This window comes from Podarcis pityusensis, assembly GCF_964106645.2.
Source record: "Podarcis pityusensis genome assembly, chromosome: 16".
Classification (NCBI taxonomy): domain Eukaryota; kingdom Metazoa; phylum Chordata; class Lepidosauria; order Squamata; family Lacertidae; genus Podarcis; species Podarcis pityusensis.
In genome coordinates, this window is record NC_138041.1 from 11,149,926 (window position 1) to 11,174,911 (window position 24,986).

General features: G+C 45.6%; 1 protein-coding gene across 1 annotated transcript; it reads right to left on the reverse strand.

Moving 5' to 3' along the window:
- Positions 1 to 5,297: 5,297 nt before the first annotated feature.
- On the reverse strand, positions 5,298 to 23,689 carry MPZ (myelin protein zero). Its single transcript, XM_080984867.1, has 6 exons — positions 23,482 to 23,689; positions 12,724 to 12,890; positions 11,342 to 11,555; positions 10,254 to 10,389; positions 8,953 to 9,010; positions 5,298 to 7,912 (listed from the first exon to the last, which is right to left on the reverse strand). The coding sequence occupies exons 1-6, from the start codon at positions 23,549 to 23,551 to the stop codon at positions 7,838 to 7,840; spliced, it is 720 nt and encodes a 239-aa protein (XP_080840993.1). The 5' UTR covers positions 23,552 to 23,689; the 3' UTR covers positions 5,298 to 7,837.
- Between the last annotated feature and the right edge of the window lie 1,297 nt (positions 23,690 to 24,986).

The following is a 24,986-nucleotide window of genomic DNA, read 5'->3' on the forward strand; positions in this document are numbered from 1 at the left end:
TTTGATAATCTGTACTTCTTTCCAGTCAAGTTGGATTCTGGCACATAAGAAGTAATGACATCATCAGGAGCGGACTTTAAGGCAGAAATCTAAAACCCCTTGCAGGAGAGCAAGCAGGAGTGGCCCCCAGACATTGCAGGGCTGAAGTACCACAAGTAAAGTTATACACATTATAATCTAAATTTTGGGGTTCCGCTAAGACCAGGTGTTGCCTAAAGCATCACCAATTAGTAGCAGACTAAGGTCAGGAGAACATGACTGAATACCTTTTATCTCCATGCTTTCTCCTGACAGGCTGCTGAGATAGTAAGAGTGCAGTGCCTCTTATCTCCTGGTTCCTTTGAAATGAAAAGTAAAAAATTAATAAATGGAGAGTGCCAGACAGGCTCTTTTGACCACTTTACATTTACAGCGAGGAGAGAGCAAAAAAAAAAATTACCCATCAGCCTTTGTAGATGTTATTTCCTGATCTCAAGTGAGTCAAAATTATGGATAAATAAAATAAGAAAATTGTCCAGTAGCACCTTAGAGACTTAGTTGGTTTGTTACGGGTATAAGCTTTCGTTGTGCACGCACACTTCTTCAGATACACTGAATGAAGGATGTTTCAGATTGTTGCTATTCTGCAGATCAATCACATACAGACCCGTTAGTTAATGAAAGTGGATTTTTTGCTGGTGTGCAACAAACAACCCTCCAGTCCCCCCCCCCCCTTTTTGCATGCAGGATGTCCCAGTTTCAATCCCCACCATCTCCAGGTAGATCTGGGAATGTCGCCTGGCTGAAGCCGTGGAGAAGCCACTGCCAGTCAGTGTAGACAGTACTGAGCTAGAAGCATAGAATCGTAGAGTTAGAAGGGACCCCAAGGGTCATCTAGTCCAACCCACTTCAATGCAGGAATCTCAGCTAAAGCGTCCATGACAGATGGCCACCCAACCTCTGCTTGGAAACCTCCAAGGAAGGAGAGTCCACCACCTTCTAAGGAAGTCTGTTCCACTGCTGAACAGCTCTTGCTGTCTGAAAGTTCTTCCTGATGTTTAGTCAAAGTCTCCTCTCTTGTAACTTGAAGCCATTGGCTTGAGTTCCTACCCTCCAGAGCAGGAGAAAACAAGTTTGCTCCAACTTCCATGTGAGAGCTGTGATAGGAATTTTGAGGTATTGGATAAATGTTAAATGTTCATAAGTGTACCAACCAAGCACGTACATAGATCAGCACAGGAAGACCGACCTGAAACCGTTTTTGATTCCCAAACTGAAATAAAACCATTTTGATTCCCAAACTGAGCAAATGTTTTCTCTGCAAGGTCAAAGGAAAATGAAAAAGCCTCCCCATTGTCTTTTCCTTCACAAATCCTGTCTTAAGGGTATGTCTGTGTTTGAATAGGGTGAGCCTGTGACCTGACTCAGGAACTAAGTATTTATCATTACTAAGTATTTATCATTACAAAAGACTGGCCAGGCTCCCCAGGGTATCCAATCAAGTAAGCAGGCAATCCAATCAAGTGACCATTAAATAGGTAACCTGTCAGACAAGATAAACAAGTCACTCACATTTCTGTTTTAGACCACCTTTTCTGTGATGTAGGTATGATGTATCTGGGGTGTGGTCTTGAGCTCCAGGGCAGGGAATTTAAATTGTCTATATAAGGCCTTGCGCGCCATTGTTCTGGGTTCCTCCCCCTTTCCTGCATGTGAGGGGAGCACCCTGTTGCAACAGATCAATAAAGATCAAGCTTACTAGCTGCTTTGCTTCTCAATATTCTCTGGTTGGCCTCTGTTATTTTCTCCTACCAATAGGGAACCTATGTAAGGACTCTATATGGGCTCTTGGATACCCCAAAAGGGTAAAAGGGCAGATTTTGTTTACAACACAGCCCTTAAGATATTCCTTCCAGAAGGAAGAACAGCAAAAGAGGCTTGAGCTCAGGGGTCAGCCTCTTTTCTTTTGGCCTTAGGCCCACCCCCGGCCGGCCGGCCATTGTCCTCCCTGGCCGAGGGCGGGTCAAAGGCCAGCTCAAGCAGGTGGGTGGCACCCGCCCAGGTGAATCTCGCTTGGTGCCGCAAACCCCGCCCACCTGTGGGGAAGGGAGGGCGGATATTACAACACAGCCCTTAAGATATTTGTAAATGGCTGTCATATCTCCTCTCAGTCTCCTCTTTTGCAGGCTAAACATACCCAGTTCCTTCAAGCGTTCCTCGCAAGGCTAGATGGACCAGTGCTCTGACTCAATATAAGGCAGCTTCCTGTATTCTTATTTGTATCAGCCGTTCATCTGGAACCATGAAGACTGGAACCTTATTTTATTTTAGGAGAAGGACCCTAACTCAGCAGACGAGCATCTGCCCTGCATGCAGAAAGTTCCAGGCTCAATCTCCAGCATCTCCATGTAGGCCTGGGAAAAGATTTCAGTCTGCAATGCTGGAGAACCGCTGTCATTCAAGTCTAATACCGAGCTGAGAGGACCAATCCTCTGGCTTGCTATAAGGCAGCTTCCCATGCATAGCTTCATGGCTTGTTAAAAGAAAAGTTGGTGTCTCTGGTTGGAATCGTTCCAGCTCCCAGGAGCGAGAGGATCTCCCCGTCTTGCTGAGCTTGTTTTCCGGTGACTGCCTTCCGACTGAAGCCAGCTAGCAAACGCATTTAGATGTGCTAATAGGACGCTCTTGGGGGTTGCAATGTAATCAAGTTGGTGTCCATAATTGCATTAACTAGCCTGAGCTAATTGGACAAGCCCCTAGTTGGTGATGATGTAGGAGTGACTCAACCCGGGTTTCCATTTCTTAAGCAGAGAGCTTGCACTGCAGCTAGGAGAGTGTAGAACAGCACCGACTGTTTCCAGTCCCCTGTACAAAATCTTTACTTTTTTGTGTCAATGATCAAAATGTTCTGACAGCCCTCAAGTCCTCTTCTTTCACCTGTCAGTTCTTCCTGGGTCTTGTTTCAGCCTGTTGCCCCTTTCCTATACAATGTTTGACAATCTGCTGCGGGTCACACAATCACACAAGCTTAACTGCTATTTTCTAGCCCTTGTGTCAAGATTATGCTTACCAGGCAACACTGAGTGCAGTATTTGCTGGGAGATGGGGGGACAGTTGTCCCAATGATGGGCTTCAGCCAACATCTGCTATAGCCCTTTACCACTCTGACTTTTTAAGTGGAGAGATAAAAATTGCTTTGTTGGAAGACTATAGCCTTAACCCTTTTCAGCTCTCCCCAGACCACACCCCCTCTTGCTAAATTGCACCCCTCACCAGCTCTCCACCACACCTTGAATGATTTAGCGTGACTGGAATATGTTATAATAATTCCAAGGGGCCATAAATAAAATGAATGTTCAGAAGCGCACACAAAACCCACATGCCTGAAATAGTACAGGAGAGCAATCCTGAAGCCATCTTGACTCTTAATGAACTCAAATATTTCTTCTGCAGAAGGAAGTATCTTGGAAAAATCTCTCCAAATGGTTCTTTTCACTTGCAAATCCTGTTTTAAGGGTATATTTTGTGTGTGAATAGGGTAGTCCTATGACCTGGATTCAAGAACTAAGGTATTAACATTTCAAAAGAATGGCCCAGACTGCCCAGTAATGCAATCTGTGACCATTATCAAGTATCTTGACAGACAGGAAATAAGCCACTCTCTTAAATGTCTCTTTCTGTGATATATGCATGATGCTTTAGGGTGGTATTTGGCTAAGGGGTTGGGAAGTTTCTGAAGTTTTAAAAGTTATGCACACCTTTGTTCTGGGTCCTCACCTCCTTGCAAAGGGTGGGGAGCTCTTATGCAACAGAAAAATAAAGATCTGCCTTGCTTTCACAAAATCCTGTCTCTATCCATTCTTGTCTGTCTGACTGATACGGGACTTAGGGGACACTGAGTCCCTTGATGGAGAGCTGGGCTGTAAAAGCAAACCCCATTTTTCCCTATAACATCTTGAACCTAAAAGGCACACTCCATTGTCTTCTGAGACATGAATACCAGCACATTTGCCTTTGGATCTGCCCCTGCTGGCATGCAACCCCTGGAAGGGAATGTGGCCCTCAGTCTGAAAATAGTTCCCGACCCTAACCCACCCACCCCCAACTGCATGGGATAGATCTTTCTTGGCCTGGGGCACTAGAGAGCTACTGCCAGTCACAGGTCCAGCCCTACCATTAGGCAAAGTGAGGTGGTCACCCCAGGCAGTTGGCAACCTTAGTTGGAACTGATTCTCTTGGAGCTTGTTTTCTGCTAATTGCCTCCTAATTGAAGCTACCTAGCAAATGCATTTAGATGTGCTAATCGGACACTCCTGGGGGTTTCAATGTAATCAAGTCAGTGCCCATAATTGTGTTAACTAACTAGTTTGAGCTAATTGGATGAGCACTTAAGGGTGGCGAGGAACAAGGCTCAAGCCTGCTTGCTAGCTGCTGCCTTTAATACTGGGACTCATCTCTCATAAAACCAGAACTCTGGGCCAGAACCAATGGAGCTGAATGTTGAAAGATTCAGGACAGACAAAAGGAACAACTTTTTTACACAGTGCATAGTTGAACTATGAAACTGGCCCTCAGAAAATATAGTGGTGGCCGTCAGATTAAAAGTAAAGGGACCCCTGACCATTAGGTCCAGTCGTGGCCGACTCTGGGGTTGCGGCGCTCAGCTCGCTTTATTGGCCAAGGGAGCCGGCGTACAGCTTCCGGGTCATGTGGCCAGCAGGACTAAGCCGCTTCTGGCAAACCAGAGCAGTGCACGGAAACGCCGTTTACCTTCCTGCCATAGCGGTACCTATTTATCTACTTGCCCTTTGATGTGCTTTTGAACTGCTAGGTTGGCAGGAGCAGGGACCGTCAGATTAGAGGGCTTTAAAACAGGGGAAATAAACAAATTCATGGAGCATAATACTAGCCACAATAGCTATATCCTCCCTCCACTGTCAGAGGTAGCAATGTGTCTTTGAATATCCCCGAAATGCAAGCAGGGAGCATAGCTGTCAACTTACAGATTTGAAAATAAGGGACCAGCAGCCTCGAAAATAAGGGATCAGCAGCCAAAATAAGGGATTTTCTGGGCACAGGTATGTTCAACTTCTGAGCCCCTCTGAGCCAAAGGCAGAAAGCCCAGCCAGCAGCCAAATGAAGCCTCATCAATAAGGGACAGCAGCGGGACATGGCACTGGCATAAGGGACTGTCCCGCCAAATAAGGGACACTTGACTGCTATGGCAGGGAGAGTTGTTATTGTGGTCAGGTCCTGCTTTAAACACATTTCAGCTGCTGATATGGATCCTAGAACAGAAAGGAGACCACCTCTGTATAGAAATGTCAGTCTTTTTATTAACTTCCCTTCTTTTTTTTAATTGTGTCATGTATCATTTTTGGTTGTTGCTGCTGATTTTGAGAGAATGTACACAAAGTTGAGAAAGCCCCACTACCCCCCCCCCAAAAAAAGGAAACAAAATACACCATTTTACATAACATTTAAGAACAAGAAAACCAAAACACAAAGGCAGTTGACTGCTACGCAGAAAGTATGTGTGTGCTTGTGGTTGGCTATATACATATCTATGGAGACGAATCTATTTGCTAGGCCCTACCACACGCCAGTGTTGTTAGATTCCTTGCTCACAACTGAAAAGGAAGATTCTGAAGCATTGTGGGGGGAAAGTGTGCATATATGATATAGCAGAGGATGCAATAGTATGTCCAAATGCAAGTACGAGTTTGGGTAGGGGCCCTTCCTCAACAGTATGGCGTTTTCCTGGCCTAGCAGAACGACTGGCCTCCAGATCTTTTTTGTTGTTGTTGTTCACTTGGTGGCCATTGGGCCTACTAAGTTACGGAGCGTGTTGTCCTGGGTAACAAGAGTTAATCTGAAAACAGAGGAGGACACATCATAAAAAAGAAATGAGGACATAGAAGGTGAAAGACTGAGGCCTCAATATGAAGAGGTATTAACCGTGTGACGTCATGTGGCGTTCAGTCACCGGGGAAAGAGAGACTAACAGAAATATATCAGTGGTTAATAATAACTAATAACAACCCTCCTGTGGGTTGGGGATCACACTGTAAGGTTGAACCACTGTTGAGAAGGCTTGTTTCCAGGATGGCTTAATTCCCCTCAAGGGGATTAGTGAAGATGCAGAATGAACCAGAATATCAATGATAAAGGCAGGGAAGGAGAAGGGGATTCCGCATAAGGATGCGTGGGAATCTGCCTGAGGCATTTTTCTTATCAAAACCCCTCATTGTTTCCCCCCCCAAAACCTTCACCCTTTGCCTAGAATTCAGCTTTGGGCAAAATCTGGGGACAACCTGGAGATGGGCGAAACCCCCTCCCTGAGGAAATTCGGGGGTGCTTTGTTTTTCTCACTTCTCCAGAAATTCCTCAGATGCTTCGCTCAAAGCAGGAGCCCCTGACTGTGTCTAAAGCGAAATTCTGTGGCAAATGCATTGTGCCTTATTCCGTTGATAACCTCCTGTGGTGTGCTTTTGCTTTTTTGCCCCCCAAAAAATTGGGGCAAAAGAGAGCTTGAAGGTTAGGCAGAGATGGAGCACCAGCAAAATACTATCTTGCCTTCCAGAAAATTAGCATTTTCACCTATATGCAGCCAAACAGGGGCTGAAGTAAACAGACAATGGTGGGGTTGGGTGACCTGCAATTGGGGAAGGGAGCTAAACCATCCTTCTGAATCTCAGAGACACGTGTATATATATATATTTGTTCCTTGGATTAAAAGGGGGTGGGGAATAGGAAAAAAAATACACCTGTGCTCGAAAAACACCGAGCGGAAGAGGGTTGTGTCACAGCCGTTTGGGCAGTAGAAGGTACCCCTGTCTGGGGAGGTTGCATGTCTTTCTTGCCAATGTTTTGGGGGATTTTGAGGAAAACTAGAAGTAGGAGGACACCTGTCTATCCAGGCCTCAAGGCATCGTATCGGGCCTAGTGACTGATGGGAGTTGGAGCTCTGTAGTTCAGGGTGAAGTTTCACCCTAAACAGAAGGCCAGGTTCCCATTAGAAAACCAGAAAATAAGCCCGGTCTGTTGTCTATCTACAGCTTTCGCATGGAGGTCTTGAAGTTGACAGTGGCGAGACTGGGTCACTCAGGAGAGTCGCCTGTGCCTCAGAAAAAAAGTATCTGCATGGTATTCAACTCAGAGTAAATCTGTCGAAATGAATGAACCTAACTTATCCAGGGTCATGAATTTCAGTGGGTCTACTCTGAGTAGCAAAGCATGGGTGTGATGGTGTTCCAAGATGCTGAACCAGCCTGTTTCTAGACTTAAAAGAGAAGAAGAGGCACGTCATAATGGGGAGAGGGCATAGTTTGTTCCTTAGGATTACCCTGCCTCAGTTTGCCTCATGGTTTTAATGTGCACACAACGTCCTAGGAGTTATTAATAATGTTAAGTCACTTAGGTGGGTGCAAATTCCCTATGCTTTGGATATACATATATGATGCGAAAGGCTCTCCATCAATATCTTAATAGGGACAGAGACTGGGCAGGAATATGCCCAAATCCCATCAGCCCCGGACTAGATGGGCTATAATGAAGTGTGTAAGAACATGGCGGGATACAAAACCAAGAGGGTTGGATGTAGGGGAGACTATCCCAGGCCTCTCTCCTCAGGACGGAGGGCTGGGATCATCGCCACCTTTTCAGTATCCAATCACTTTTCCGAATCGCTTTTGATGATGTTCATGAGGGCGTTTTTGAGGCTGTTCTTGCTTGGGGACTTGACGGCGGGCTTGAGGCCGCCGGCCTCGAGTTGGTCCCTCTTCAGTTCCATCTCGATGGTCATGACGACCTTCTTCTCGCCCACCTTCTTCTGGGTACCTTCCCTGCCGGCTAACCGCTATTTCTTGGACCTCTTATCGCTTGCCGACTTGGTGAGGCGGCTGTGGTCCAGCATGGCGTACAGGACGGGTTGCTACAGGAGAAGAGGGAAGAATTCAGCAGGAGAGGGGAAACAGGGAGGGAAAAGAGAGTCTTGTCACCACGCAGGAAGCCATAAAATGTGGGCCTGCTTGCCTATGCCTGCATCCTTTTCCGCAGAGGCCAGATGCCTTTGAGAAGCCAACCAGGTGGAGGATATCAGTGGCTACTAGCCAAGAGCGCTATGCTCTGCATCCACTGTCAGAGGCAGTAATACTTCTGCATGTGGAAGCCACAGGGCAGGAGATACCTTATTTTTCGCTCTATTAGACGCACCAGACCATAAGACACACCTAGTTTTGGGAGGAGGAAAACAAGAAAAAAAATATTCTGAATCCCAGAAGCCAGAACAGCAAGAGGGATCGCTGCTTTCGCTGCGCAGCGACCCCTCTTGCTGTTCTGGCTTCTGCGAAAGCAACGCAAAGCCTCTTCAGGACAGGGGGAACGCTCCCTCTGCCCTGAAGAGGCTTCACGCGGCTATCCCAGAAGCCAGAATAGCAAGAGGGATCTGGCTTCTGGGATAGCTGCACAGCCTGCATTCGCTCCATAAGACGCACACACATTTCCCCTTACTTTTTTGGAGGGAAAAGGTGCGTCTTATAGAGCGAAAAATACGGTAGTTCTTGTTTTTGAGTCCTGATTTTGAGTTTCCCTCAGGCATCTGGTTGGCCGCTGTGAGAACAGGATGCTGGACTCGATGGGCCACTGGCCTGATCCATGAGGTTATTACGCTCTGATCACTGGTGTTACGTTGAAACATATATTTAAAGCACATGGTTTCCCACAAAAAAACCTGGGGACTGTAGCTTACCCCTACTGAAACTACAATTCCCAGCACCCTTAACAAACTAAGGTTCCCAGGATTGTTTTGGGGAAGCCATGCCCTTTTAATGTTTGGTGTGGTCGTGGCACAGGTTTCTTAAACCAGCATAATATATTATGCCTCCCACTCATTCCCCCCCCCCGACACATTTCCTTCCCTCCCTCCCTCCCTCCCTCCCTCTCTCTCTCTCTCTCTCACACACACACACTCACCTGACGGCCTCTTTTTGAAGAATCCTTGCCCAGCCTCAACTTCCCTTTCTCCATAGCGCTGAAATGAAATGGAAGCAGAAACAAGTCATGCCCTCTGTGCTTACTGGAATGCATGAATGGTCCCTCACATCGGACATGTTTCTGTGCAAGCGAGGAAAGGGCTACACATTGCCAAAGGGGAAAAAGAAGAATTCAGGTTTTCCTAAATTTTTCACATGCTTATTTATATGCATAGATGCAGCTTTAGAAATAATTAATGTTATTTAATTAGAAATACATCTCCCCGGAGAGGTGCAAGCCTGTGCAGGGCCAAATTCACACCAAACATATAAAGCACTGTGCCACCACTTCTAACATTCATAGCTTCCCCCAAAGAATTATGGGAGCTGTAGTTCATTAAGGGAGTTGTTAGCAGACCCCTTATTCCCCCTGCAGATATAGAATTCCCATAGTTCCATGGTAAGAGGGAATGATTGTTAAACCATTCTGGGAATTGTATCTCTGCAAGGGGCCTAAAAGCTCTCAGGATTTTGAAAGGGAAGCCATGACTGTTTAAGTGGTCTTATAGTGATTTAAATGTATGGTGCAAATGTGGCTCAGGTGACTTGTGTGCTTGTCTGCTTGCTCAGTTTGCTGCTCAAGGGTTGATGGGCAGCATCAGACTTCATGTTTAGACTGGACTTGTGCCAGACTTCCTCTATGAATGAGGGCACACAGCTGCCCTCAATCTCAACTGCTGAGGTCTTGCCCTCAGGGCAATTTTGGGCATCCCCCTTGCCCCTGAGGTCCGGCTGGCCTTTATCAAGGGCTAATAATAATAATAATAATAATAATAATTTATTATTTATACCCCGCCCATCCCAAGACTTTAGTGTGGCAGGCCTTGCCCTGTGGAACTCCTTGCCAATAGAAATTTGTTCAGGAGTCATCCCTCCTCTCTCTCAGATATCTTCTGGATACTGTACTATTTGGACAGGACTTTTGAACCTGAGACTCTCTGCCAACCAGATTTCCCTGTGATGTTTCACTTTTAAAATTGTTTTTACTGTAGCATTATGTGCTTCTAGGTCGCCTACTGCCTCACAATATTTTGTGATGTGCTCTATAAGTATTTAAATAAATGGGCGTAGCAAATGTCATAGATCCCTGTGACTACAGCTCCTGACACTGTAGTGGAGGGAACGAAGCATTCTCCATGCCCTTAAAAATCTAACAAGTAAGGAGTGTGTGTATATAGCAGCCAGGGCGACACTCATGGTTTCTGCCCTTCTATGACATGTCCATCCTCCTGGGCGCTTTACCTGAGTCTCCGCTGCAGAGTGGCTTGTCTCCTCAGCCAGCAATACCGGATGAGATAGGCGATCACCAACACAACAAAGACCACGAGCAGAACACCTCCAATGACAGCTCCCAACACAACACCATACCTGGTAGGTACTACGAAGCAGAAGAAGGGAGAAATTTGCTGTTTAAAATTAAAAAGACATTGCACTGGAGCTTCCAGCCCACAAGCACCACCTGCACCTGGGATGGGGAGCCTCCAAACACCGGGGCCAAACCTGGTCCTCCTGGCCATTCTTGGGCTGAGTTTTTTGGTTCTCTAGGGGGTCACCTGAGTCATCAGTCAGCTGACCTCACAAGAGCCAATCACTGTCCTCCAGGCCCTATAAAGCCCTGGCCACAGACCTTTCTCTTCAGACAGAGCAATGTGTCTTTAGCGTAAGGTCTTTGCTTAAGTTTCTGCTTCTGCCTAAGCTGCTGAAGAGAAGGGCTTTTGCATCTGCTTTGCAGGCAGCAGGTTTCAGGTTCAATTCCTAGCATCCATGCAGTGTTCTTATAACTCTAGTTTTCTGACTTCATATACTGTGTTTTAATTCCTTAGCAAGTATTCAGACTCTTTTATACGCATTCATATCTCTCCTGGATGCCCCCTAACTCTACTCCACCCCTGGGCCAACTCCTAACTTAGAAGTGGGGAACATATGTTGCAGTACTCCATCAGCCCCAGCCACCATGGTAAGGAATTATGAGAGTTGTAGTCCAGCTACAACTTAAGTTGCCTCTTAAGCTGTATCCTGCTTACAACGTCTTCCTCTTCACACTTCTCTCGGACTTAAAGATGATGGGTCACCTTGGATCTACCATCTGAGAGAGAAAAAGGAAGCATGGTTGCCCTTGCATTCTCCCAGATTAGTCATTTTGGAACTAGAAACTTTTCTATCCAAGCTTTGTACTTCCTATCATAAGCAGCTGTGTTGTTTTCTTACCCTACAAGCATCTCTCTGTGTGTGTGAGCGCAGCAGGTAAAGTCTGCTCTCTTAACCAGATTCACAAGCTGTGCTCTGCATACCAATATGAGCAGACCTTTCACCTGGAAGGGAAACCTTACCATTTTCAAAGACGTAGAGCAAGACCTGAGACGACTTCCCCACGATGTCAGGGGGGTTCTTGACATCACATGTATAGGTGCCGTTGTCTATGTAATCCAGGTTATGGATGACGATGGAACCATCTTTCCAGCGAGGGTTGCCAATCCACTCAATGCGCTCCTTGAAGCGTCCAATGTCATCTATGTAAGGTTGGCCTTTGGCATAGTGGAATATCTAAGGTGGGATGAGATATGGTCAGGAGGTGTGGATGTGCCCTTGAGAAACGGCTGCAGCTCAGAGATAGAATGGCTGCTTTGCATTCAGAAGGTCCCAGCTCTCCAGATAAGGCTGGGAAGGACTCCAGAAGCCAGTTAGATCATAGCTACAGCATATATTTAAAACACTCTGATGCTGCTTTAACAGTTATGGCTCCCCGCCTCCAAAAGAATCCTGGGAACTGTCATTTTTTAAGGGTGCTGGGAACTGTAGCTCTGTGAGGGGGGCGTGTCTCCTGACAATTCTCAGCACCCATGGCAAACTACATGTCATAAATTGCATCAGGATGCTTCATTGGAAGCAATTCATAATATTAATAAGAGGAACAGTAAATTGTGCATAAGATGCAGTACTAGTAAACCTAACATACAAAACTGCAATATATTAATGAAAATTGCATTGCAAAAATGTGTCAGGGGAAATGGTGGAAAAGCATGTATGTTAAGAGTGGGAAAATAAGAAACAGAAAAACTGAAAAAGAGAGTTTTGCTCATCTCTAAACATGATGACACAGGAGGGAGAGGAACATGGGATTTCAGGGCCCCTGTCAGACCACAAACGTTTAGCTCCTCTCCTTTCATCTTCCAATTCCATCTGGCCATTACAATAATTCTGTATTTAGGATCTAGTGCCTGGGTTTGCTCTTTTTCCCTCCTCCTTCTCATTCCCTTTTTCTTCGTAGATCTATGGGCAGTGACAGTCTTACACCAATATTTTGGTTCTCCCTTCCCCACCTTTTATTTTTATTGGAAATGTTCAGCAATGCACAACATGGGAATATATGCATGTATATAATGCCGTAATAATCTAATTTGTTGAGTATATTGTATATATAATCAAAAGGCATAAGGGGAAAGAGCTTATCTCTTAAAGTCCCTAACAAAATGTACAGGACAACATTATCTTGTACTTTGTTGCAACAATAATGAATAAAAAGGCACTTCTCTCTCTCTCTCCCACAATTGATTGTTGTGTTGTATTCCTTCTTGGATCCTTACCGGATTTGTCCATTTCCATTTTTAAGCTATCACTGATATTTGCAAGTTCCAGGGGGCTTCTCCCTCTTAAACTGAAGAGCAAAATGAATGAGCTAAAAATGCTCTAGATAAATGCTTCAAATGCTTACCGAAACAGAGTCTCTGCCATTTTCTGGCTGAAAATGCCAAGTGATGGAGATGTCATCGGAGATCCATTCCCTAGACCAAAAGGAGCAGGAAAGCGTAACTTTGGAGCCCACCGTGCCATGGACTTCTCGGTCTGTGTAAACGTGGATGGCCAAAGTTGGGGTTAGCACTGCAAAGGAGAGAAAATGAGAGACATGTATTGTGCGCTTCCCCCGTCATTAGTCCTCCCTTCCCACCCCTTTTTCCTTTTGTGCCATGTCTTTTAGATTGTAAACACAATGGCAGGGACTGCTTTACCACTGACATTTGTAAGCTGCTTTGGGAGCCTCTCCTCTTCATTTCAGCTAAGTGTTTTAGTTGTTTTAAATTATTTTTAATTGTGTTTTCATTTTGTAACTCACCCTGGGACCTTAAGGTGAAGTGCAGGTAATTATTATTATTATTATTATTATTATTATTATTATTAATGGCTATGTACACACTAGGTATGGGGAACATTTGGCCATTCAGGTGTTGTTGAAGTACAACTCCTTACAGTCCTAGCAAGTATGGCCAAGGGCCAGGGATGATGGTAGCTGAGAGAATAGACTACAGTGGTACCTCGGGTTAAGTACTTAATTCGTTCCGGAGGTCCGTTCTTAACCTGAAACCATTCTTAACCTGAAGCACCTCTTTAGCTAACGGGGCCTCCTGCTGCCGCCGCACCGCCAGAGCACAATTTCTGTTCTCATCCTGAAGCAAAGTTCTTAACCCGAGGTATTGTTTCTGGGTTAGCGGAGTCTGTAACCTGAAGCTTATGTAACCTGAAGCGTATGTAACCCGAAGTACCACTGTATTATCTTCCTTTCATGCCATAGATTTTTAGGTGGAAAGGGCAGGAGACATAGCTGTTTAAGACACACTGAGATCCTTTGTTTTGGCCTTAAGAGCAATATAAAAATGCTTTAAATAAATATAAATTAAATTAAACAACCAGGGAACTTCACTGCCAGCTAAATAACAAATTAAAGAGTAAGTTAATTTATATTTCTGAAAACATTCTTGAATATCTTTGACTGTGGTCCTCTACTCATTCATTGAGCAAAAACAAAACAAACCCCTGTTGTACTTGTACAACTATATAAAGCAAAGAGAACAATTATAAGAACAGAGTAAAAGTAAAATAAAAAACAAAACTATAAAATACGTACATAGACTGAGTGTAGTTGCATATGGGTTAAGGTCCAAGTAAAGACTATCAGCGTTATCAGATTATTAGAGCTGCCATATAACCGGATTTTCCTGGACATTACTGGGATTTCAAAGTCAGAAGTGATGTCCGGGGAGAATTTCCAGAAGGCAGCGGCTTGTCCTGAATCTTACTTTTTACTTTTTGAAATATGGCAGCTCTATGATTATCAATCATATGATTGATTGATTGATCATATGATTATCAATCATATGATTGATATGATTATCAATCTTTACCTTTGCCTTTATGATTATCAAGTGTTGCTCCAGATTTGCCAGGCTTGTGTCATGGGTTGTCTTTAAAACAATGGTTTCGCTATATAAACGGTAAAGGGACCCCTGACTATTAGGTCCAGTCGTGGCCGACTCTGGGGTTTCGCTATATAGTATGCCATAAAAGAATGCCAAAGCATATAAAAGGTGTCTGGGGTTGAAATCTCAAGTTATGCATACTTTTCTCCATTATAGCTATATTTCAGAGTGAGTGATTCCTTGACAAACTGCAGTTGTGTGGTTTAAATGTGTGGTGCAGATGTGAGGACAGAGAGAGCCTGGTTTCATCAAAACTTTTCCTAGCAACTGATATTTTCCCTTCCTGTAAGGAAAGTCATTTTCTACCCAAGACCAGTCAAATTATTTTTGTATCAGAGCCAGTAAGGGACTTGTCCCCCACCCTGGCAGTAAAAAACAACAACCACACACCAATAATAATGAATACAATACCCACTAATATTTTGCCATCTTTTCATGACATTCGAAATCAGCCGTCACCAGTGAGTTCACTCTCCCTAATGGTAGGACCGGCCCTCTTAAATCACTGCAGAAACAAGGTGACCTGGAGAGATGCCCAGGCATGTCATATGCTTCCTCTGGCCTGGAGTGTGAGAGGCAGACCTACGTGGGGTAGTGGAGGTGTACACAGCTCCCTTGTTTGGAAGGAAGAATATGCAAAGCTCTGACTCATGAGACTGGCCCAGTGTGACCGCTCTCTGTAAGACTTTGTTCCTGTCTCCACACCCCCTCGCCCATCCATCTGTAGTGTAGGAGGTTCCTTCTGCAGAACCTTGCTGTGGTCCACCATCGCCACTGAAAGCGGCTGGGGAACATTGCTGATCTACCCAGAAGCCTCCAGGGCGACATTTGGAATCAAAGAGGGCATTGTACGCCACACAATCCCGTCATTTTGTCGTTCCACCCCCGGGTACAAATTCCAACATGTCGGGCAATTTCCCTGAGCCAGGAGATTTTGTCCCCGTTCTTTTTCTTCTCTCCCGCATGGCCAATAAAACAGGCCTGCATATTGTGCGAACGCATCCGATTTGGGCCAAGGCATTTTGCTGCCTGAGGCAAAGGGGCGAGATGGCTCCTCTCTCTCTCTTTCCATGTCCTGATCCTGGCTGGAAGGGGAGTTCAATCTTAGGGCACTTTCTGACTGTCGCTATTTTAGGAGTGGGATTTCAATCACAGACCAGCAAGTTCAAGTCACGCAGTTATCGTTGACTGGCAGGCCTTGCGCTGCTGACCTGCTTCCCTAAAAAATTGGACTTTCTGCCATAAGGAAAGTGAGCAGGAAAAGGCGGGACACCACTTGTTTTTGGCACAACATCCCCCACAAACAACTCAGGACAGATGCTCGATGGACAGGTCGTCCAGAAGAGCCTATGTTTTGACAGAGGTGGTGGCACAATGTTTTCCACCAGACCTGCCACCCCCTCAGGGCAGTTGTGGAAATTCTTACTTACTTCCTGAGGTAGCCATCTGACTCCACCTGGTTGTGGAGCCATCCTTGCAACACACCAAACCTAACACAGGCTGTCAGCCTCAAGTATTATGGCCTGACAGGCTTCCTGGTGGGTTTTGTGTTCTGTTTTGTTTTTGCAGTCCCAGGCAGGCAGCATAGAAATAATTATCAAGAGAGCCTAGCAGACCACTGTACACAGCTTGTGTGTTTGCTGCAATTTCCTTGGAGGCCTGTAATTTGGGGTTAACTTTACACTGTGTAAGGGATGCAGGTGGCGCTGTGGGTTAAACCACAGAGCCTAGGACTTGCTGATCAGAAGGTCGGCAGTTTGAATCCCCGCAACGGGGTGAGCTCCCGTTGCTCGGTCCCTGCTCCTGCTAACCTAGCAGTTTGAAAGCACATCAAAGTGCAAGTAGATAAATAGGTACCGCTCCGGCGGGAAGGTAAACGGCGTTTCCGTACGCTGCTCTGGTTTGCCAGAAGCAGCTTAGTCATGCTGGCCACATGACTAATAAAGCGAGATGAGTTCCGCAACCCGAGAGTCGGCCACGACTGGACCTAATGGTCAGGGGTCCCTTTACCTTTACCTTACACTGTGTAGAGAAATACAGTGGTACCTTGGTGGTTGAACACCTTAGTTGTCGAACAAATCAGCTCCCGAACGTTGTAAACCTGGAAGTGAGTGTTCTGGTTTGCAAATTTTTTTGGAAGCCAAATGTCCGACGCAGCTTCCGGAAGCCAGGCCTTGATTTTCGAACCATTTCGGGAGTCGAATGGACTCCCGGAATGGATTAAATTTGAGAGCCAAGGTACGACTGTACCTTCCTTTGTACTGAGCTTACTGCTGCTCAGGATTTTACTTAAAGCAAAACTTTCCTGCTACTTGTATGCGAGGAAAACGTGGTTGCTTATTTCCTAAAACCAAGCTGGAAATGGCTGACTCCAAAATTTCATTGGGTACGGTCCATAAAACTCTGTCTCTTTACAAATACTGCATTAAACTGGCATGGGCTGGGGAACCCATAAATTTGGCAAAGCTTAATGACTCAGCAACTATAATTTTGGTGGAAACTTGTTTGGATTGTTGTGGTACCTTTCCAAATGGCCTTGCTTTAAAATGCACAATAAATTCTCACTGTAAAATAACCAACAAGAAGTAAAGTGAATTAAAGCCCCTAATTCTACATTTTGAAATTATTTGCACAACATGTCTCAATTGGCACATCCCAGATGGTATCATTAAGAAGCCCGTAATTGCTATGCTTAGAATACTGAATCTAGAAAGATAAGGGTATTTGTACAAAATAGTCCTGGGCTGCATATACACCATACATTGAAAGCATACCCACCTCACTCCCAAATAAGCTTTATTTTCCAATTTATTTTTTATGACTTTTTAACAGAATGGGATTGCAAAAGCAGAAGCTAGCCATATCTAGTGTTTCCATATAGTAAGTAAGACAGGAGTGCCCGGCGTGCTCTGGTCCATGGGGTCACGAAGAGTCGGACACGACTAAACGACTAAACAACAACAACAAGTAAGTAAGTACGTAAATAAATAAATAAATACAAAAGTTGTACGAAGCATATCCACTAAAGAAGAAAGAAGCAAAACAAGCAAAAGGGCTGGAGTAGAAATTGAAACTTGCTTGGTATTAGTAGGTAAATTGAGGACCAGGTTCCCAGTGTTTCCACAGAAATGCATAATGCACAGTTCCACAGTTGCATTATGCATTTCTTGTTGCCCTGTCTCAGCTCCTGCCAACCTAGCAGTTCGAAAGCGCGCCAGTGCAAGTAGATAAATAGGTACCGCTGTGGCAGGAAGGTAAACGGCGTTTCCGTGCGCTCTGGCTTCTGTCACGGTGTCCCGTTGCACCAGAAGTGGTTTAGTTATGCTGGCCACATGACCCGGAAAGCTGTCTGTGGACAAACGCCAGCTCCCTCGGCCTGAAAGCGAGATGAGCGCCACAACCCCAAAGTCGCCTTTGACTGGACTTAAACGTCCAGGGGTCCTTTACCTTTACCTTCTACCTTCTTGCACAGTTGCTGCTTCCACAGTTGGAGGCAGCAGTGCTTCTGAATTGCTCCTGAAACTACAGGAGGGGAGAGTTGCTCTTGCGCTCGGGTCCTGCTTGCGAGTTTCCCACAGGCATCTGGTTGGTCACTGTGAAATCAGGATGCTGGACTAGTTGGGCTATTGGCCTGGATCCACCAGGCTCTGCTTATGTTCATAACGTTTTGGGATATTCGATTTGTAAGATTCATTCGTCAAATGGGTAATGAATGACCAGCAGAGAGCCACCAAGTCTTATGGGTCAGCCTCGTTTCTCTCTGCCTTTAGACAGTGCTTTAACTTTTCTGATATAGTGGTACCTCAGGTTACATACGCTTCAGGTTACATACGCTTCAGGTTACAGACTCCGCTAACCCAGAAATAGTGCTTCAGGTTAAGAACTTTGCTTCAGGATGAGAACAGAAGTCGTTCTCCGGCGGCGTGGCAGCAGCAGGAAGCCCCATTAGCTAAAGTGGTGCTTCAGGTTAAGAACAGTTTCAGGTTAAGTACGGACCTCCAGAACGAATTAAGTACTTAACCCGAGGTACCACTGTACTGCTATGAATAAAAGTGCCGCCACTCAAAGCTTCTCGGGTACTGTAGTTTACCCCTCACAGAACTACAATTCCCAGCATCCTTAACACACTGCGATTCCCAGGGTTCTTTGTCGGGAGAAGTGTCCTTTAAATGTCCTTTAAATGCACAGTTCATACAATGACACACTTACACACTATGTTCTCATGTTCTTATTGGCTTGGGAAACTTATGCAGAAGGTGCAGAACAGAAATATATTAAATAAATACACTCCCTCCCTCAGATATTAACATTCTTACGGGTATTTCTCCTTGGTAAGGAAAGATGAACTTTACAAAACTGTCTAGTGCACCTTAACTACTATATTTTTAAAGTTGCTAGTGGAGACATTTGCAGATTTCTCACCCTGTACAGGGGATATGGAGTGTACAGTTGTCCAAAACTGTTACATTGCATATACTAGATGGAAACTAGTATACCTGTGGCCCAAGACACACTTTCCTACTGGGGGGACACTATGTCAATTTAAAGCACATGTGTTTCTGACAAAGTGTCCTGGAAACTGTGGTTTGCTTAGGCTGCTGGGAACTGTAGCTCTGTAAAAGCTAAATTTCAGTTCCCAGGATTCTTTGGGGGAAGTCATGTGCTTTATATGGGCAGGGTGTATACAGCCATGTGCAATCTGAAAAAGGAGGCATTTTATGTCTCTCTGTAGAATGGGTAACAGCACCATCCTATATATGTCTACCTACCTGAAATTTTTATTGACATTTTTGCAGTGACTGAAAGTGAATAAGGAAAAGAAAAAGAAAAGAGGGGGGGAAATGAAAAGGGGGGGAAATACAGTACATAAAAAACAAAGAAAGCCAAGGAAAACAGCAATAACGAAATAACAATAAAATGTAATTAAGTTTACAGAACTATGCAGTATATATGTAAGCAGATAGACTTATTATTTCCCAGTTGTTGTTAGACTTTATATCCCGCCTTTCTTCCAAGCTGGGAGTCAAGGGAAAATCTGCCATTATGCAACCTGATCTTTACATCCAACAACACAATCAGAACTCAGGACATGGAATTTTGGAGACCAGCCTGAGACCCCTCCTGTCTGGCTCAATGCAGTGACTGCTTATAGCTGCAGCCTCCAAGATGGTCCCTCCAGAGTCCTTCCCTGCCTCTTCCCACCTCTAAATTAGACTGGGGGGAAAGTGTTCTATTGTAACCAATAGCTATTGTAGATTGGATGCCCTCAATGGTAGCTATTGAACCTTTGGGACTTTCAGAGCAGAAAGCAGGGAGCCCAACAGTAGGTGGCGCCAGAGCCAATGGCAGGCAGAGATTGCTAATTCTAGGCAGTCTACACATTGCCACTTAATCCCATTTCCAGCGCACTCACACTCCTAGCCTTCCAAAGCTGCTGCCATGTGACGTTTGCCACAAATCCATATCGAGCCTGTTGTTTCCCGGGAAGTACTGTCGCTTGATGCGTTTCCCCTCTCAAACCCTTTTCCCAGCCAAGCAGTTGCTTGAGTCCTTGCAGTGCAGCTGCCAGTCAGAGTAGACAATATGGGGATAGATGGAGAAAGAATCCAACTTGGGAAAAGGCAAGCTTCTTATGTCCCCTTGATCTCTCACATCCCCATTCTGAAGGAGCAGCCATATAGCTGGGTGGCAAGGCTACCGTTTGGCATGCAGGAGGTCCCAATCCTCAGCATCTCCACGTTGGACTGGGAAAGACTCCCTGCACAAAAGCTGTTGCCAGTCAGTGCAGACAGTACAGTGGTACCTCAGGTTAAGTACTTAATTTGTTCCGGAACTCCATTCTTAACCTGAAACTGTTCTTAACCTGAAGCACCACTTTAGCTAATGGGGCCTCCTGCTGCCGCCAAGCCGCCGAAGCACGATTTCTGTTCTCATCCTGAAGCAAAGTTCTTAACCCAAGGTACTATTTCTGAGTTAGCGGAGTCTGTAACCTGAAGCGTATGTAACCTGAGGTACCACTGTAATGAGCAAAATGGACTGGGACAAGTCAGCTTCCTATATTTCTGTTAATGTCTGCGTACCCCCTACATTTAAAGCACACACATACACACATATGCAAGAATTCTGGAAACTAGTTTGTTAAGGGTGCTGGGAATTTAAACTCTGTGAGGGGTAAAATACAATTCCCAGGATTATGACTCCTCTCTCACTTTTCTGTTTCTTGGTTCCACTGCTGTGTTTAGACTGCATTGTGTTGTATGTTTTTCTAATTTCCTTATTTTTAAATTTTCATAACTGTAAACTTCATTGGGGGGTTGGGGTGGCAGGAGAGGCACATCCCCAATGAACCAGAGGGCAGGATATTGCATTTTATTAAATAAAAAGTCCTAAGGGCCTTCTGCACACCCTTGTCACCCTGCAAAGACTTGCTCAGGCAGCGAAAAAAAGAGGGGCATTCTTAGAGCTCCATCCAACTGGAGATGGGAAAAAACGAGAAAGCATGGGAGGCCACGATCACGTATAAATTGAACTTGTCAGTAAGGTTTCCAGGTTAGGAGCACCTGGTGGTTTCAGGGTTCAGTCCTGAGACCTAGGGATGGCTTCTGGTGATGTCACAGGGGCAGGCCCTGGAGACGGAGGTTAATTGGGAAAGGGGAGCAAAGGAGGACAGACCCCCCCCCCCCCAGAAGAGTCTCTGCTATAATTTGCAACCAGCTCCTTCTGGGCTGAAGCTTGCAAGCTGCATGCGCAGCGCAAACATGTTTTATTATTAAAGGCACACCACTCTCACACACCTGGAGATTCAGTCTCTCCACCTGCCACATGGAGGAGGCCAAGCAAACCTGGAGACTTCAGGTCAGACATGGAAGTCGGGCCATCCTCCTGACAAGGAGGTCGGGGACAGTTAAAGGACAATGTATTTCCTAATGGCTCGCTTTGCTTGAACTCACTCCCTCACACACACACTATCGATTTTCCAAAAGAGAATGGAAAGAGGTCCCAGAGCAATATAAAATGCATCGCTTTGTTCTTCTAACACACCTCTCAGCTGAGATGGAAGCAATTTAAGTTACGACTGCAATAGGTCTTTGTGGCTGTTTTGAAAAAAGGAAAACGATTGGTATTTGGGCAATTTTTGTCCCTGTGCCAAATCAAAGAATTGTAGAATTGGAAGGGTCCACGAGGGTCATCCAGGCCAACCCTCTGCAACGCAGGAATATGCCACCTCGTCTATCCACCCTGAAAACAAATCAGGGTGTTTGTTCAATGAACAGGTAATCTGAAAGCACCCTGGGATTTTAGGCTTCTAAGTATAAATAGTTACAAAACATATAACCCTAACCCTGCGGAAAGCCATCTAATTAGACTTTAATTTGATTTTGACCTGTTTTTAGGAGGCAATTTAATTATTGTTTGATTTTATACTAATGTTATATATCTGATGTTAGCCACCCTGAGCCCGACTTTGGCCGGGGAGGGCAGGATATAAATAAAATATTATTATTATTATTATTATTATTATTATTATTATTATTATTATTATTATATCTCATGCTAATACTGAGTCACCATCCTGGACTTCCAGGGCTGCAACTTTGGCATCCCTGGAAGACCCAAAATCACAGGTCTGGGTGGGTTCCAGAAAGCCACTATTGTCAACTCCTTTCCTAGATAACGAGATCATCTCTGGATCACCCCAGCACCCCACCATTGCTGCCCAGATCAAACCACATTATAGACTACCACTATGAGGCACAAGTAACAATAAATATAGGGCACCCAGACCAGGATTCCACCCCCCTCCCCACAAAAAAAAGAAAAGATGAACAGTAGATTCAGGATAGATATAATACACAATTCGCTTGTGGAACTCTGCGACATGATTATGATTATTGGTTGGTATCCAGCTAAGTTCCTACTCAGATTAGACCTATTAAAACCAATTAGGTTAGTCATGGTCATGGATTTCAATGGGTCTACTCTGAGTTGGGTTTAGTTATTATCATTGGGCTGTATCTAAGTCCTGCTCAGAGCAACCCCACTGAAATGAATGAGTTTTAGTTAGTCAGTCAGTTCACTTCAATGAGTCTACCCTGAGGACCAGCATTGGATGAAACCTATTACTTTTGCTGTTACACACATTACTGTTTTAGTTACAGATTACATCAAGATAAAAATATATGCTGAAAATCACTTAAATATTTCCCCCCCCCAAGTGCCGCGAACATTTTCAACAACAGGAAAATAAATAAATGAAAAGTATTAGAGAAAATCACAGAGAATACACAGATCTGCTTAGCGTGATAGCTAAATAGGTACAGAATCAGAATTAGCAGGGACAATTACAGCTAATGGTGAAACCTCCAGGTTCAGGGACAGTCTACCTCTGAACAGCATGTGTGAGGGGGGGAAGAAGGGAAAGCCATTGCCTGAATGCCCTTCCATGGTCACATCTGGCTGGCTGCTCCTGGGAAGAGGGTGATGAGCCCTCCATCCAGATGTTGTTATCAGCAGCTCTCATCAGCCCCAGCAAGCATGGCTGAAGGTCAGGAATGATGGGTGTTGTACTCCAACAACATCTGCAGAGCCCCAGATGTTGCAGATGTTGCAGCCCCCAGATGTTGCAGCCCCAATTTCTGAGCTGCGTGAACCGACAAGGCAGCCCCTATGTTCGCAAGGAGTGACTATTCTGCACAATAGCCACGGTGGAATTTGAACGCAAGTCCAGCGGCCCCCACTAAATTAAATCACAGTCACGGGGGGCAGGCCCCTTGCGATAGCAAAATGGAGCCTCCTCACTCACAAGCAGTCTACCTCTGAACGCCTCGTCATTTGAGTTCTCCTGATGACCACCAACTTCTCCCTCCTTTTCCCATGGGTATTAAGAGGAGTCGCGAAGGGGACTGCCCAATATCTCTGAATATGTAAAAGACTTGTTGTCCGTTGCTCAGTCCCTGGGAGTGTCCTGATGCCTGCTGCCCTGGAGAGACTCTGCCACCCAGTGCAGACCGCACTGAGCTAGATGGAACAGTGTTTTGGCTCGCTATAAGGCAACCGCCTTCCTATGTTTCCTAAAAAGCGGCAAACGCTCCTTTGCTGGAGGTACAGAAGCAGTGGTCCGGCGGCCACCTGCCAGAGACACTTCACCCCTGCATCGATCTGCTGGGGTCAGACTAGATGACCCCCAGGACCCCCTTCCCATCGAAACACCGACTTACCCATTGTCGAAACCAGCACTGTGAGCAGAAGAAGGGCTCTCTCCCTCCCTGAGCTGCCTGGGGTCCCCATGGCTTTCCCCCCCTCTTCTTTCTTTTTTTTTTTTGGTTACTGTACAATCCCTACAGCCACATGGAGGGGAAGAGTTGGCGATGGCGGAGACGGCGGTTCCTTGGCGATGGGTGCCTCGGAGGGTGGCACCCTTGGTTTAAGAACCTGGCCGGCCCGGGAAGGATGCCGTCTCGGCAGAAACGCCGAGCCAATGGGAGCCTGGCATTCGGTTTCGTGGGGTGGGGTGGGGTGCTTTGGAGCCAAGAAGGGGGAAGAACAAGCCAGAGCGGAACAAAAGTGAAAAGGGGGCATTTATGCCCGCTGGCTCGTTAAATGTTGCTCCACACGCTCCGGCGACATAGCTGGGCAAAAGAGCGGCCATTGTCAAGCCGCATTCTCGGCTGAGGTGTAGGCGATGTCACGGCCTCCAGAAGGAATGCCAGAGGAGATGAAGCCTCAGGGCAAGAGCGGTGGAACAGCCTGGTCCAAGGCCTGCATCCCTCTCTTCAGCCTCCCAATGGGTCGTTCTTATTATTCTCCTTAATATGGATTAAATTTATTGGTCACCTTTTTAACTGAAGCGGCTTACAGTGGTACCTCGGGTTAAGAACTTACTGTACAGTGGTACCTCGGGTACATACACTTCAGGTTACATACGCTTCAGGTTACAGACTCCGCTAACCCAGAAATATTACCTCGGGTTAAGAACTTTGCTTCAGGATGAGAACAGAAATCGTGCTCTGGCGGTGTGGCAGCAGCAGGAAGCCCCATTAGCTGAAGTGGTGCTTCAGGTTAAGGACAGTTTCAGGTTAAGAACAGACCTCCAGAATGAATTAAGTTCTTAACCCAAGGTATCACTGTAATTCGTTTTGGAGGTCTGTTCTTAACCTGAGTACCACTTTAGCTAATGGGGCCTCCTGCAGTCGCCGCGCCGCTGCTGCGCGATTTCTGTTCTCATCCTGAAGCAAAGTTCTTAACCCGAGGTACTATTTCTGGGTTAGCGGAGTCTGTAACCTGAAGCGTCTGTAACCTGAAGCATCTGTAACCCGAGGTAGCACTGTACAATGTGTAAAACAAATGAGCACATGCGTTCAGACGAAAAGGACAAAGACAACCCTATTTTTAAACGGCAAGTTTAAAACATGCCCACCCACTCAAAGAGGCCACAGACGATTACAAACCGAAGGCCTGGCACAAAACAACATCCCCTCCAGCATTTCTCTGATTAAAATAGCGACATCCTAAGGGAAAGCAGGACATTCCGCGATCAAATCAGAAACTGGGATGGCTTCTGTAAATACGGGACAGTCCTGGGAAAATAGGGACACTTGGAGGGTCTGAATTAAAGGTTTTTCTGCGCACCTAAAGGCATCTAATGACGGCACCAGGCAAACCTCCCTGGAGAGGCCATTGCATAGGCAGGGAGCCACCACAGAAAAGGCCCGTTCTCATGTTG